The sequence below is a fragment of the Watersipora subatra genome, chromosome 10 (genome assembly GCF_963576615.1).
Source record: "Watersipora subatra chromosome 10, tzWatSuba1.1, whole genome shotgun sequence".
In the NCBI taxonomy this organism is placed as follows: Eukaryota; Metazoa; Bryozoa; class Gymnolaemata; order Cheilostomatida; family Watersiporidae; genus Watersipora; species Watersipora subatra.
In genome coordinates, this window is record NC_088717.1 from 26,070,544 (window position 1) to 26,083,756 (window position 13,213).

The 13,213-nt window shown below is 37.7% G+C and overlaps 1 protein-coding gene across 1 annotated transcript; it reads left to right on the forward strand.

Moving 5' to 3' along the window:
• Positions 1-1,750: 1,750 nt before the first annotated feature.
• LOC137405977 (F-box only protein 36-like) lies at positions 1,751-12,987 on the forward strand. The gene is made up of 5 exons (XM_068092466.1): positions 1,751-1,945; positions 4,546-4,657; positions 7,284-7,456; positions 12,279-12,407; positions 12,725-12,987. Exons 1-5 carry the CDS (start codon positions 1,817-1,819, stop codon positions 12,824-12,826), a joined length of 645 nt encoding a protein of 214 aa, XP_067948567.1. The 5' UTR covers positions 1,751-1,816; the 3' UTR covers positions 12,827-12,987.
• The last annotated feature ends 226 nt before the right edge of the window (positions 12,988-13,213 follow it).

Genomic DNA, 13,213 nt, shown 5'->3' on the forward strand with positions numbered 1-13,213 from the left:
GTCTTCGGTTTGATCATAAAACTAATTAGCTCTGCTTCCCTAGCAACAGTTGTAAATAGTTCCAAATGGTTGACCTTATAATGGTTAACACATTCAGTTACTGTTTTTATTCGTTGAGGTGATAGAATTGCTAAATCACTTGAAGTTAGCAGATCAGGCACCCATTGCAATCAGCACATGCTGCCAGCTTGGGCCGCCATTACTAAGCAAACCGGCAGGTTATGATGTTTTGTTGCAACTATCCAATCGCAGTCTGTGCAATTCCTTGTCGCAATGGCAACAGCGATAGACTTGTTTATTGCACCTCCGCCTTTTGATGAGATGTAATTTAAGCATGAAAGTATATAAGAAATAAGGTTACAGAGTGCAACGTGCAAACAGACATTGTATAAGTGTAGAGAAATTCCTTGCGTGCATCAGAGTTCAAAAGTTGAGTAAGGGAATAGCAACTCACAATAATTGTGAGTTGTATTGTAACTCAATTATTGAGTTACTCTGCTCCCAGACTAGTTTTAGAATATGTCTATAGATGTCTATAGATGTCTATAGTTTTAGAATATGTCTATAGTAAATGCGTAAAACTTTTAGACTTGATTGAGATGGTTTGAAAAAAATTGAAATCAGCAGTGTGCACTTTTTGGCAGGTTGTGCTGTATCAGCCTGGCATTTTGTAATTAGGCTTTTTTGATAAAACAAGGTGACAATATATAATCAATTATTAGAGCATTTATTGCCATGACTTGGTTTTTGGTATTGACCTGGCTTTGTAGGACGTCCCAAATTCATTTTTTGTATTCAGTAATGACCTTGAGATGCATTTTGATTTCATGGTTGCTGTTGCTTTGCATACTCTCCAAGTAGTTGTACGCTTTTTTCTATAGCGTCGATGGTACCACCATTTTCAGGCCTTCTGTGTGCACAAAATGGCATATTTTGAGAATTCGCTCTCCACATTTTTAGTACTGAAGGTCATTCCGATGTCCTTGTTGCAGACTTAAGTAAGGTCTATTAGTAAATCAATGTCACTTTTCTTCCTTGCATACAGCGTGATGCCCTCCATGTCGAAAAGGTGGTCTGTCTTAATGACACTGTTAAACTGGTACTCATTTTGGGTCTCCCTTAGCATATTGCTGACATAATTGAGGTGTATGCAAAAAGGAGGGGTGTAAAGGAGTCGTCTTGATAGATGCAAACTCTACTACAAGTTATGCTCCATAGATATAGCCCAACATTTTGAGTTTCTTAGAGTACTTTTTTCCCATTATGTTGACTTCATATTGGTGGCTTCTCAGAATCAATCGTTTTTTTTTTGTGATTTTGAAAGTAAATTGTTTTTGGTACGGTTCCAAGAAACTTGTAATTTGTAATACAAAATGGTATAATTATGGTAAATACTGGCAACATGTCTAAAAAATTTATTAGGAGTTATCTGTTCGATGTTTCAACAACTCCTAATTTTACGTAAACTTTGATTTCGTCGTTTTATGCTCATAACTTTTGTATTCAAAAATAATAATTTGCAAGCAGTGTTTTAAATAAGTTTGCTTAATTTAATATAATGCATTATTCAACATTTTGTAGCGTTTTGATTTTCAAATGAAGTTGTCATTCTCCGTGCAGGGTCAACAAAGCCTCGTCTATGAAATGACGTTGTTCAAAGATAGTTTCGAGCTACGCGTTAAAATACATAATCGTGATTGGACTAATGCATTGTCATTGACACGATGCTAAGTGACGAATCAAGCGTAAAATGAAGTTGTCAACAAGCTGAGAAGATTAGACGTTCTTCATCAGCAGAGCATACCAACTGCAAACTATGGATCATTTCTCGGAGAACAACGTTTCACAATTATGGCTAGATCAAGAAGGTCAAATATTTGAATACTCAGCGCAAGCTCCGGCTCCCAGCAAAGACTTTTGTCAAGTTGTTGTCACTCCCGTGCAGGTGCGTCTTGTCTTATGTTTGGATGGAAAACTATGGCAATCATCTTGACTTGAAAGAGTAATTAATATACTAACTGAACAATTATATGTCTTTGTGATTAAAAAATTACAAAATAAACGTTTACGCTCGGCCATAATCATTCGTTCAAGTGCAAAGTATTTCAGAAAACGGCACTTTCACAATTCAATACTAATTAACAACAGTTTATACGCTTATCAACACCCGAAGTAAACTGTAAATGAAAAAAATGTCTACTTAATAAAGTGTTAAGTAAAAGCTACACCATGTTACAAATGAGCATAATTGAACATTTTACAGTTTAGCCATAAGTGTCAAAATTCACGAATAAAAACGCCAAAATGTGACATCTACGAAAAACTGTCATTAACTTAATTCTGGCTAGTTGAATAGAAGTGGAATTGCTTTTAAGGTTTTAATGTAGACTTTTAAAATTGCTAGTTCACAAGTACAACACTTGAAACATGAATTTATGTTTTCTTTTGCATTTATCAGACAGCTTTTAAAATAAGTGTCAGTAAATTCAAAGGTAATTAATTACACTCTTTTCGTTCAATCCTTTGCTCTAAAATCTAGAAATGAGTATTTGTTCATGTGTTGGTATTATTTCTTCTAACCAATGACATAAAAACCTCCACCATAACTCCTAATACAATAAACAGCTTTACCTGTTTATTGTATTCGGAGTCCTGCTGAATGCAAACACTGACAAATCATGCTCTGATGTATGTTCATAATGCTGTTTATCTTATTTATTATAGTTTCTTGTCTAGATTTGAGTGAGAAGCTCAGCTTTTCTGTGTTTACTGAATTCTGCCAAGAATTTTAAATTTTACAATGAAACTGTATTTTAAAAAAATATTTATTCCTGAAACTACCTTTGAATTATCCATTAATATTCAATATCCAACTGCATTCGAAATTTGAAGTTTGTTGTAACTGACAAATTGGGAGATTGGATATGCAGGAGGTTATTGGAACAAGCAGGTAGGCCTACTTTATTTATCAGCATGTGATGTTGTGTGTACATATTATTTTGATCTAGTAAAACTTTGAAAACATGTAGGCTACATGTAGATGTGAAGCAAATTATTAAAAAGGATCACAAACCAACACAAGTGACTGACATTCATTTTCATCCCTAGTTGTCTTTTTCATAAATCTTCACCTGCAAAGGAGTCGGCCCTTTACTCTTCACAAGACAGCAAAGCGAATAAACACACAGAGTGTTTATTCATCAGAATATATAGGCTTCTATTTCACAGCAAATATAAATGTATGCATGTAGTCCAATGCAATCAACAAATGAACAAACATGCAGAGAGTAGGCGCAATATATTGGCGAAACGATGTTAGCCAGCTCCTTATATATCGATTCCATCGCGATAGGTTTCACCCCTTTTCTAGCCTTTCTTCTGATCTTTTTTTGGTTCTCCTCGGCTTATCAAGTCGGTTTACCGGTGGCCGAGTCTCTTGCCATGATAGGGAGACTCAGCTTGGCCATGCCAGTGCTTGTAGGGTCAGCCTCGCCGGCCCTGGTCACGACGCTCTGCCTTAAAGGTTGACTTGCAACAAAATTCACATTACAGTTATTTGTTATCAAAAGATTCACCATGTCGTACTCTGTTGTATTGTAGGTGCAAAATATATGGGAATGTGATTACAAGCTCTTAAAAGCAAAAAAAACGAACATTTAATCGCAGCCACACGAGACCACCGTAGTTTGGATTCGCTTTCCAAAATGGCTCAAATGGGACGTAGTTCTTACAGGATAGTTTCTGTTTACACTTTCATGCAACCTCATTCGTCGAAATATTTTCACAAATATACTTCACGCATTCAATAAAACCATGTCTATTGTTCTTACGCGTCTGTTTTATCGTCATTGTAATGCTGTCACTTTTAGCACTGATATCTTATAACTTGCCGTCAAAAATCGTTAAGCTTTTTAACCTTAGCTCGAAGGAGTACATATCATTGTCTGATAATCATGACGCATCTGTTGGTCATCGGTGATAATCGAAAAGTGCTGCAAAAATTATTTACGAAGTATTGGGTCACATGATCAGATTACGACTGGACGATTGAATAATGCCGAAACAAAACTGTAAAGTAGCGAGCATCTATATTTGATATGGGGTCTTCGGTAAAACCCGAAGTGTTTGTCATAAACTAGTGCTACGATAAGTTTTATATGAGATTTTTATTGGCCTTCCAATTCACGTGAGAACATCACATGACAAGACGATAACCAAACTGTAATGAATACGTCATCGAAATAAAGAGATTCCAATCTACGCGGCTTTTCGTTTTTGAGCTTTTAAGAGCTTGTAATCACCTTTCCACATATTTGGCACTTACAACACAACAGAGTAAGACATGGTGAATCTTTTGATACCAAATAACTGTAATGTGAAATTTGTTGCAAGTCAACCTTTAACACACCTATGTTTGATTGGCGAGGAGTCTGCTTCTTATCTGGTATTTGATTATTTGTCAATGTCTTGCAGATGAGGTAGACTACCTCTCTATTTTTTATTGTTTGTTTTGTATTTTTAATTACAATTTGTTTCGTGGTGTAGGTCATATTCAGATGGTGGAAAATAACACACCGAAATGCTGAAGGACAAAGGTTGCATCCCGGTGAAATCAAAGAATGCTATGAGGACTTTTTACATGATGACAGAACCCAGTGTATGCATAAACGCAGTACAGCAGATGTTTGTTCTTCATCATTTTAATTCTATTCATGTACAGTGTGCCCTCAAGATATGATTTTGATCCATTCCTGGGTTGGCATCATAAAAATGGTGAAAAAAATCGTATGTAAGGGTATAGAAACCATAGTTATTATATAATGCAAACATCCCTGGTAAAAATTGTCAAAATTTTATACAAGTACTGTACATATTAAAAATTAGTAACAAAGTAGTATGTTAACCTTAGTAACTATAGTTACCTACAGTAACTTTATTATATTTAGAGACTTTATTGATTACCCTACAGGATGAAAATATTTGATAGATTTAATAAATCGCGATTTCGCGGACAGACGATTCCGGGAATTATTAAATTTCGCAAATAATTAGTTTGATTTTAAACATAAGGGAGAATAACTACTGCCTCAAATTAAAAACTAGTTGCTAGGCCGAAGTAGCAAACGTAGCCGAGTTCCAAAAATTTTTAAAATCATTGTCGGGGCTTTTAGCTAACCCCATTGCCAATGCATCACACTTATTTACAAAAATTATTCAGTTGTTACAAGTTTTTCGGCACGGCATCATTGTCGAAAAAATCTTCTGCAGTTCTTCACGTTGAAAAAAGCTCATAACTAAACCACAAGTTGTTGGTTCACCAAAGGCCTCCGAATCGATGAACATTCATGAAAACCTCTGAATGAAGCCAAAAATTGATAGCTTAGCATGAATTATGCTTAGCTTATGAATTAGCTTATGTATAAATGTATTATAATTGATTACACACTTGAGTGTACGAATACAATATTTCAAATACAAATAAAATTTTACAAACAATAAATGAAGTAAATATAAACAGTTTGGCCCATATGGCGGTTGTCTGGCAATAAAATTAAACTGATACTCTTGATAAGTAAATACTAGCCTGTAATTGTGCTCTCTGACTAGTTATTTTAGTAATAGCAGCGCTATATCGCTGTCACTGTCTTGGGTAGATGTTAAAGGCAATTCTCTCTCTACTACATGACCGGTAATGCAGTTATCATCAGAACTCTCCTCGTGGCTTACTATGGCAACTACGCCAAAAATTTGTGATCGTAATAGCGTTTTTGATCCTTTTTTAAATCAGATATATTCTCCTCGTTAGCAGCTGCGGTCACTTCTACCTCAATTTCAAGACCTCCCTGAATGATTGGCGATCTTCTAGGAATGACATCCACCACCCTTGCAGTCATTGTGCCTCCATGCATGATGAAAAAGCTGCTTACTCTATTCATTTCACGGGGTAGATGACCAACCGTTGCGCAGTCTGCGTTTATTAGCTTTACTGAAAGTGGGTCATGCAGATTATTGGACTCTCTTTCTCACACTAAAACAAATAACGAAGCGGTAGGGATGGAACAAATAAATATTGTATTTTACCAAAGAACCGAGGTAAAATTTAATTATTAATTTAGTAAATGGTTTTGTAAAAAAATCATTACTTACCCCAAGTTTTTGGCTCATCAAAGGCTGCCAAAGCGATATTCGTGAAAACCTCTGGACCCAGCAAGAAATTTATAGCTTAGCATGATCGACTCTTAGTTGTCAGCTAAATAGAAACATAAACATGTGGTGTACGCATGCGAAGGGTTAACTCTAGTGCTAGCGGCAATAGAGTTAACTTTTAATAGAGAGTGATTATGTTCCTCCGCGAATAAATTAGTTCGCGAACATGCTTGAAAAAGGCGATTTGCGTGAAACTTAACTCCGCGGATATTTTCATCCTGTAGGGTATGACCTGCATTAAAATGTAACATTACTATGTGGTATGTATGAGCAGTACTACGTACCATAGAAAGTTTTACCTTCAAAACAGACGTAAGTATAACAAAAACTTTTAATTCACTTCAAATAAATCTAGCTTACTAAACACACACATACTTATACACATACATACTAAAATTCAGTATGTATTATTAAACTATTTTACTGAATTTTAACATTTCATCTCATCAGTTTCTGTCTTCACTTTCACTATAACTTTTAGCTGACTCGTTTAAAACATTTTTCATCCTAAATCAGCCAGAAGACATGAACGATACTGTTTTCGTAATCAAGTGGATTTTTGTTAGCAAGTTAAGAGAAGTTATCTTATCACTAAACGTTCTGTATGCTGGGATCGCAACTCCAACTTTACTAGTGGTTTTGAAGGAAAAATATCGTTTTACACACGAAAATTGCTGAACTGAGAGAAATTGGTCATCGTGTCTCTTTCAGGCGTTGTGAAAATATTATCGGCGAATAGCATTTCAGTGTCTGTTATTTTGTCTTATGTAATAATCACATCGACTGCCAAATTTGAACTCGGGCGAAGATCTTGATGAGTTTCGTATGATGAAGTAAGATTCATATGGTGATGTGAAAAAATCATCATGTCCACTTCGTAAGTGAAAAAATCATGTATCAGGGTAATCGTATCCTGAGGGTGCACTGTAGTTGGTACTATACATGCTAGATTTACAGCTTAGCTTCTCCTTAGAATAGTGAACAGCATTTTTTATACATATCATTTTTCTTTCAATGTGTTTTTTTTTTGTTAAAACTTGCTCTTGGATCATTTTTTGGTTTTCATGATGTTACAGCAATGATCTCGTGCGCATTTGGAGAGCATATGCTGGACTATGTCATAAATCTTTGCCACGGACATCTTGATTACATCCAGAGACTTCCTGCCAATGTGATGAGAAACATACTGAAGCACGTTGATTTGGAGGATATTGCTCGAGTCTCCATGCTTAATAAGTCATTCCATCAGGTTTGCTTGTTTCTGTCACCTTTCCAAAACCAACTTAGCTACGAACAAGGTTTTTTATTTTCATATATGGTACAATAACGTATGTAGACCTATATTTGTAATGAAAGTCAAAGCATCATAGGGTAAGCCAAGCAACAGCCCCATCTACATCATTTTAATATGCACAAGGAAATTAGTCTAGAGCCCCTGACCTGCAAATAACAAGTTGAAGTAATGCAAAGGTGCCAGGAAGGACAACTACGTTTTTGCCGGCAAGTGTAATTGGGTCCTCACTTAAGTAAGAGAAGTACTCACAACTGACTGACTAAGAGAAGTACTCACAACTGACTGACTAAGAGAAGTGCTTACAACTGACTGGCTAAGAGAAGTACTCACTACTGACTGACTAAGATAAGTACTCACGACTGACTAAAAGAAGTGCTAAGAGTGCTAAATTGATGTTTTCAACCTCCTCAGCCACACCCAATGTTTGCCTGAGCTAAAGGCTTGTCTCAAACTGTCGGAAGAAAACGATTAAAGGTTGAAATATGCAATAATACTGAAATCGATGTACAAAGATAAACTTAAAGGGCTTTTGCTGTTTCTACGAACAGTAAATACTGAACTGAAACATTTCACAGTTAGGGAACCATTACAAGGTTCATCAAGAGATTTTTGCTTTCTTCGCCAATTTACAATAGAAGTCGATTTTTCTAGATTCCATCGATCTTCAGCTAGGTAGTCATGGAGTAGATATTTTTGATCACAAATTTATGCTAGATGTCTAGTCCCTCGGTCAGCCGTCAGCACCCTACTAGGTTATGCGGGTCACCTACATCGTTGTTAATATTTAGTAATGCTACAAGAGATAGCCCACCTGTGTATTTACAACTCGGATAATTTGCATGCATAGATTTTGTACTCTCACATTTAACACTTTGACCATAGAGTTATTAACACTGACCATAGAGTTATTAACACTGACCATGGAGTTTGACCATAAAGTTGTTAGTTGTACAATTGAGTGATGGTTAACTAATGAACCATCATGTATAAATTACTTGCTTGGATTGTACTAGAACCATTGTATTTATTTTTCGTGAAACGATTAAAATTAACTTTGGGTTTTAAATTATTCTTTATTCTTAGATATTGTTTCCTCAGCCCAGTTATAACCCATATAAGTGGTAATTTCTGTTCTAACTCGGGTCTCCTACCAAAGACCTTGGAGTTTGAGCACTCACCTCAAGATCTTAGTTGTTCCCAATAGCGCACTATTCTGCAACTCACTTGAGTTGATTGTTGTTGCTATTTGGGCAAGCCACATTTTATGCTCCGGTGTTATTGCGCCCAGTGCAACAATGAGTACTGGAATTACACTTGTTCTTACATCCCAGCATTTTTCAATATCTTCTCCAAGAGGGGGATATTTCTCCACTTTTGCATTTTCTTTGCTGGCTGTATTGTAGTCATTGGGTACTGCTATATTTATTATAGTAGCCCTTTTGTTCTCCTTGTGTACTACCACCATATCTGGTTGGTTTGCTAGGACATGCTTGTCAGTCCGGATGTAGAAGTCCCAGAGGTTCTTAGCGCGGTCATTCTCATTGACCCTACCAGGAGCTTCCCACCAGTGTTGTGATTTATTAAGGCCATACTCATCACATAGACTTCTGTACACAACACCTGCAACATGATTAAGCTGCTCAGTGTAAGCGTTTCCGGCTAGCTGCTTGCATCCACTGATGTGTCGGGTGGTCCCAGGTGCATCTTTGCACAGTCTGCATCTAGGATCGTTTCTAGTGTGGTAGATCTTTGTTTGGAGTTGCCTTGTTGGGAGCACTTTCTCCTGGGCTGCCATGAGTAGCGACTCTGTATTGGCCGTTAAGTTCCCTTAGTTCAGTCACATATATGTCTGGTGGAGATCGCCAACCTTGGATATTTGTCGGCAGTAAGCACCATGAAGAGGTTTCATGTGCCAGTCAATTTCCTCATCATCACTGCGACGCTCCATTGTCAGAGCAGCTGATTGAAATTCAGCTAGCAACATATCTGTGCTGGCCATGAGGCTGCATAGGCTTTAATGCTTTGTTCTATCTCTTTTTCTGTGTGCTGCACACTTTTGAGTCCCCTATCCTCATATTTCCTATCGAGATATAATCTAGTAGTATGAGATTTTCGGTGGAGTGCTCCATGTATTGTAAGCAGTTTGCGAGTTGCTATATCTGTTTCCTTGATGGCTTTCTCAGTCCACTTTATTATGCCTGCTGGGTATATTATTACTGGCAGTGCGTAGGTATTTATTGCCGTGATTTGATTCCTGGCATTGAGCTGGCTTCGTAGAACCTGCCGAACTGCTTGTATTCGGTAATGGCTGCGTGATGTGCTTCATGGTTGATGTTGCTTTGCATAATCCCCAAGTACTTGTACCCTTCTTCTATATCTTTGATGGTACCAATTGGAATTTCTAGGCCATATGTGTGCACAGAATGGTATTTTTTGAGAATTTGCCTTCCACATTTCTCAATACGGAAGGTCATTCCGATGTCCTTGCTGTATACCTGAGTAAGGGGTGTTAGCGAATCAATGTTCCTTTCATTCTCAGCGTACAGCTTGATATCATCCATGTAGAAAAGGTGGTTTATCTTGATGCCCCTCCTAAACTGGTACCCATATTGAGTCTTCTCCAGCATATTGCTTAGAGGGTTTAGGCATATGCAGAAGAGCAGCAGTGATAAGGAGTCGCCTTGATAGATGCCTCGCTTGATTTTGACGCCCACCAGCTTTTTGCTATTAGCCTCCAGTTCCATCTTCCATTTGGCCATTGACATCTCGATGAACGCCACAATGACATGGTGAACATTGTACAACCTTAGGCACTCAAGTATCCAACTATGGGGAATTGAGTCATAGGCCTTTTTGTAGTCAATCCAAGCCGTGGCAAGATTGGTATGCCCCCTCCTGCTGTTTTGTCAGACCGTCTGATCCACTAGCCATTGATGTTTAGTGCCTCGGGTGCTGCGCCCAATTTATTTCTGAGCAATGGTCATATAGTGACTCATGTGCTTTTCCAGTTTGTCTGCAACTATTCCTGAGAGCAGTTTTTAGGTGGTGGGCAAGCATGTTATTGGCCAATAGTTCTTGGGAATTGACCCTTGCTTCCGGTCTTTCATCAGAAGTACAGTTTGTCTTTTAGTCAGCCATTTTGGATGGTCACCTTCTATCAGGCATTCTATCTGCGTTGCCATTTTAGTGTGAGGCGATGTCAATTTCTTCAACCAGAAGGCTTGAATCATGTCAGGTTCAGGTGCTGCCCAGTTCTTCATACGCTGCACTTTGCAATTGATGTCCACTTGGCTGATGATGAATCCTTGTTGGGCCACAGTGAGTTGGTGGCTCTCTTTAAGCCTCTTCAACCAATTTGCAGTGGTGTTATGAACAGCCTCTTTTTTCCAGATGTCTTTTCAAAACTTTGAGGTGCTGGGTTTGGGAGGATCTGGCATTGCCCTCCGTAGTTCACCTTTGAACTGGGAATACACTCGCGACAGATTATTGGTGAACAGTTTGTTCATTCTCTTGTTATCCCGCTCTTTGGTGTACCGCTTCAGTCGTGCCAACAGTGCTACTAGCTGCTGTTTGGCAGATTCTAGAGCTGCCATTGTGGCTTCCCTTTTTGGATGCTCTAAACTGTAGTTAGATCTCTCACTGAGCCTACTAACTTTCTTGCGCAAGTCCTTGATCTTATTTTGTAGCTTCAGCTGCTAGGACGGAATGGCTTGAAGCCTTGTTGACAGTGGCTTAATACCCATCTTCTCTAAGATGACGGTTGCTATAATGTAGATTAGGGCATTAGTTTCACTGATCGATCCCGTTGAGGTCGACTCCAGTACCAAGTTAATGTCTTCTAACAGCTTCGTAGGTATGGCCTTGCTAACTCTCCGTAGTGGTACTCTGCTTTCACGATCATTGCATCTTGTTGATGATATGGTCCGCAAGTTCTTTTACTCTTGGTTCAAAGTCAAAGTGCATGTTTTTTTCAACCCGTGAGTTAACACAAGGTGGTGTATGTGCTAGCTCCGTGTGTGTTGATATGCACACTCCTCGTTGGTCCTTTACTTCGATGAACTGTTGCCTAATTTCATCTACCTCAAGTTTTGATATGAGGTGCCGATATGAGATACTCCTCTGAGCTACAAGTTGTTTAGCGGTTAGAGGCAATTCAGGGTGCAGGTTTATCCACAGTTGACGCATCCTTCCCATGTAGTCCCACTTTTGAGGTTCACTGATAAAGTAGCGCTGCTTGAGGTCCATGTTATCAGTCCGAGTCTATTTAATCTGTTTTGAACCAGTAGCCCATTTTTTACTGCCTTGTCTTGGTTCAGCTACAGGCAGCGCGGACCTTGTTTGATCGGACGACGTTCGAGCTGGCATGGCTTTGGTTGTTGCACTAATCATAGAGGTTGTAGACGTTATGTAAGCAATGGTCTTGTCTATATAAGATGGCGCAGTTAGATATATATATATATATATATATATATTCATGTATATATAAATATAATTGTGTGTATATTCTGTGTATTTTAATATTTATGTATTGTTATTATTATATATGTAGAACCTGAAACGCATTGGTAAACCTTTTACATAGTTGACGGGCCAACTATGTAAAAGGTTTACCAACTCAACCAGCCGCGCAGATAAAACTTCGGCACTTTTGACCGCTCTCCAGTCTTCAGATTCTGTACTTATTGTACTGTTTACTCTCGCTATTTACCTCAATTAGTTTTTAGATTCTATTTACTACTTAAAGGTTATATTACGAGCCGAGTTGGTTTTTTTTTAGTTCTCTAACGATGATGAGCTATGGAGACAAATGTTTGCCAATGCGACCGCCATCACTGAAGAGCTCGAGGATTTGGCTAAAGAACAGGGATGGAAGAAGTTGTACTTTTCTAATAAGTTGCAGATACAGGTTGGTGTTGATGGTTGAAAATTCTTGTGCACGATTTAAAGTATAAGTTTGGAAAACTACAAAGAATTATTTGTACCGCTTAGTGTCAACCCTAATTTAAACAGTTGCATGATTTTTCGTTCATTTGTATTAACGTTCATAGATTTTTCGTAAATGATGTTGTATTTTTGAGGATGCCGCTTAGACAATCGGAATATGAGAGAGGCGTTAGATGATTTGTATGCGAGTTCTTTTACTCGCAATAAAGTTTTAGCTTTTGAACGGGTTGAAATGTTTTTCTTATTTTATTAACTCCTCATCTATATTTTGTCACCCAGATGCAGTTACAGAGGAAGAGGAGGACTGAAGGAGATGGAACAGACAACAAAAAGACTTTTCTCACCCACGCTTATCACGATGAAGTTCAGCCAAGAAATTAGTGTGTGAATTCTCAACTGTGTTCGAACTCGTTTATTTTTAAAGCTGATTGTATTCCGTCCATCTAGTTTGATATTCCATTTTTATCCTTTTTTGTGTCAAACTTCCAGATCGGTGTGTTGATGCACAGAGTGTTATTAAATATATATGAGTGAATCTCAGAGTTGAATGTGCATTGTTCTCCCATCCCCCATTTTTTTGGCTTCTTTCCTTTAATTTTATCATTTTCTGATGAAATCACTTTTTTATAATTAATCATTTTCTGTTGGCCCTCTTAAATTTACATCACTTGTAATTCATACAGTTTTGCCTGGTAGTAATCTTTAATTTACATATCACTTGTAATTCATACAGTTTTGACTGGTAGTAATCTTTGGTTTACATATCAC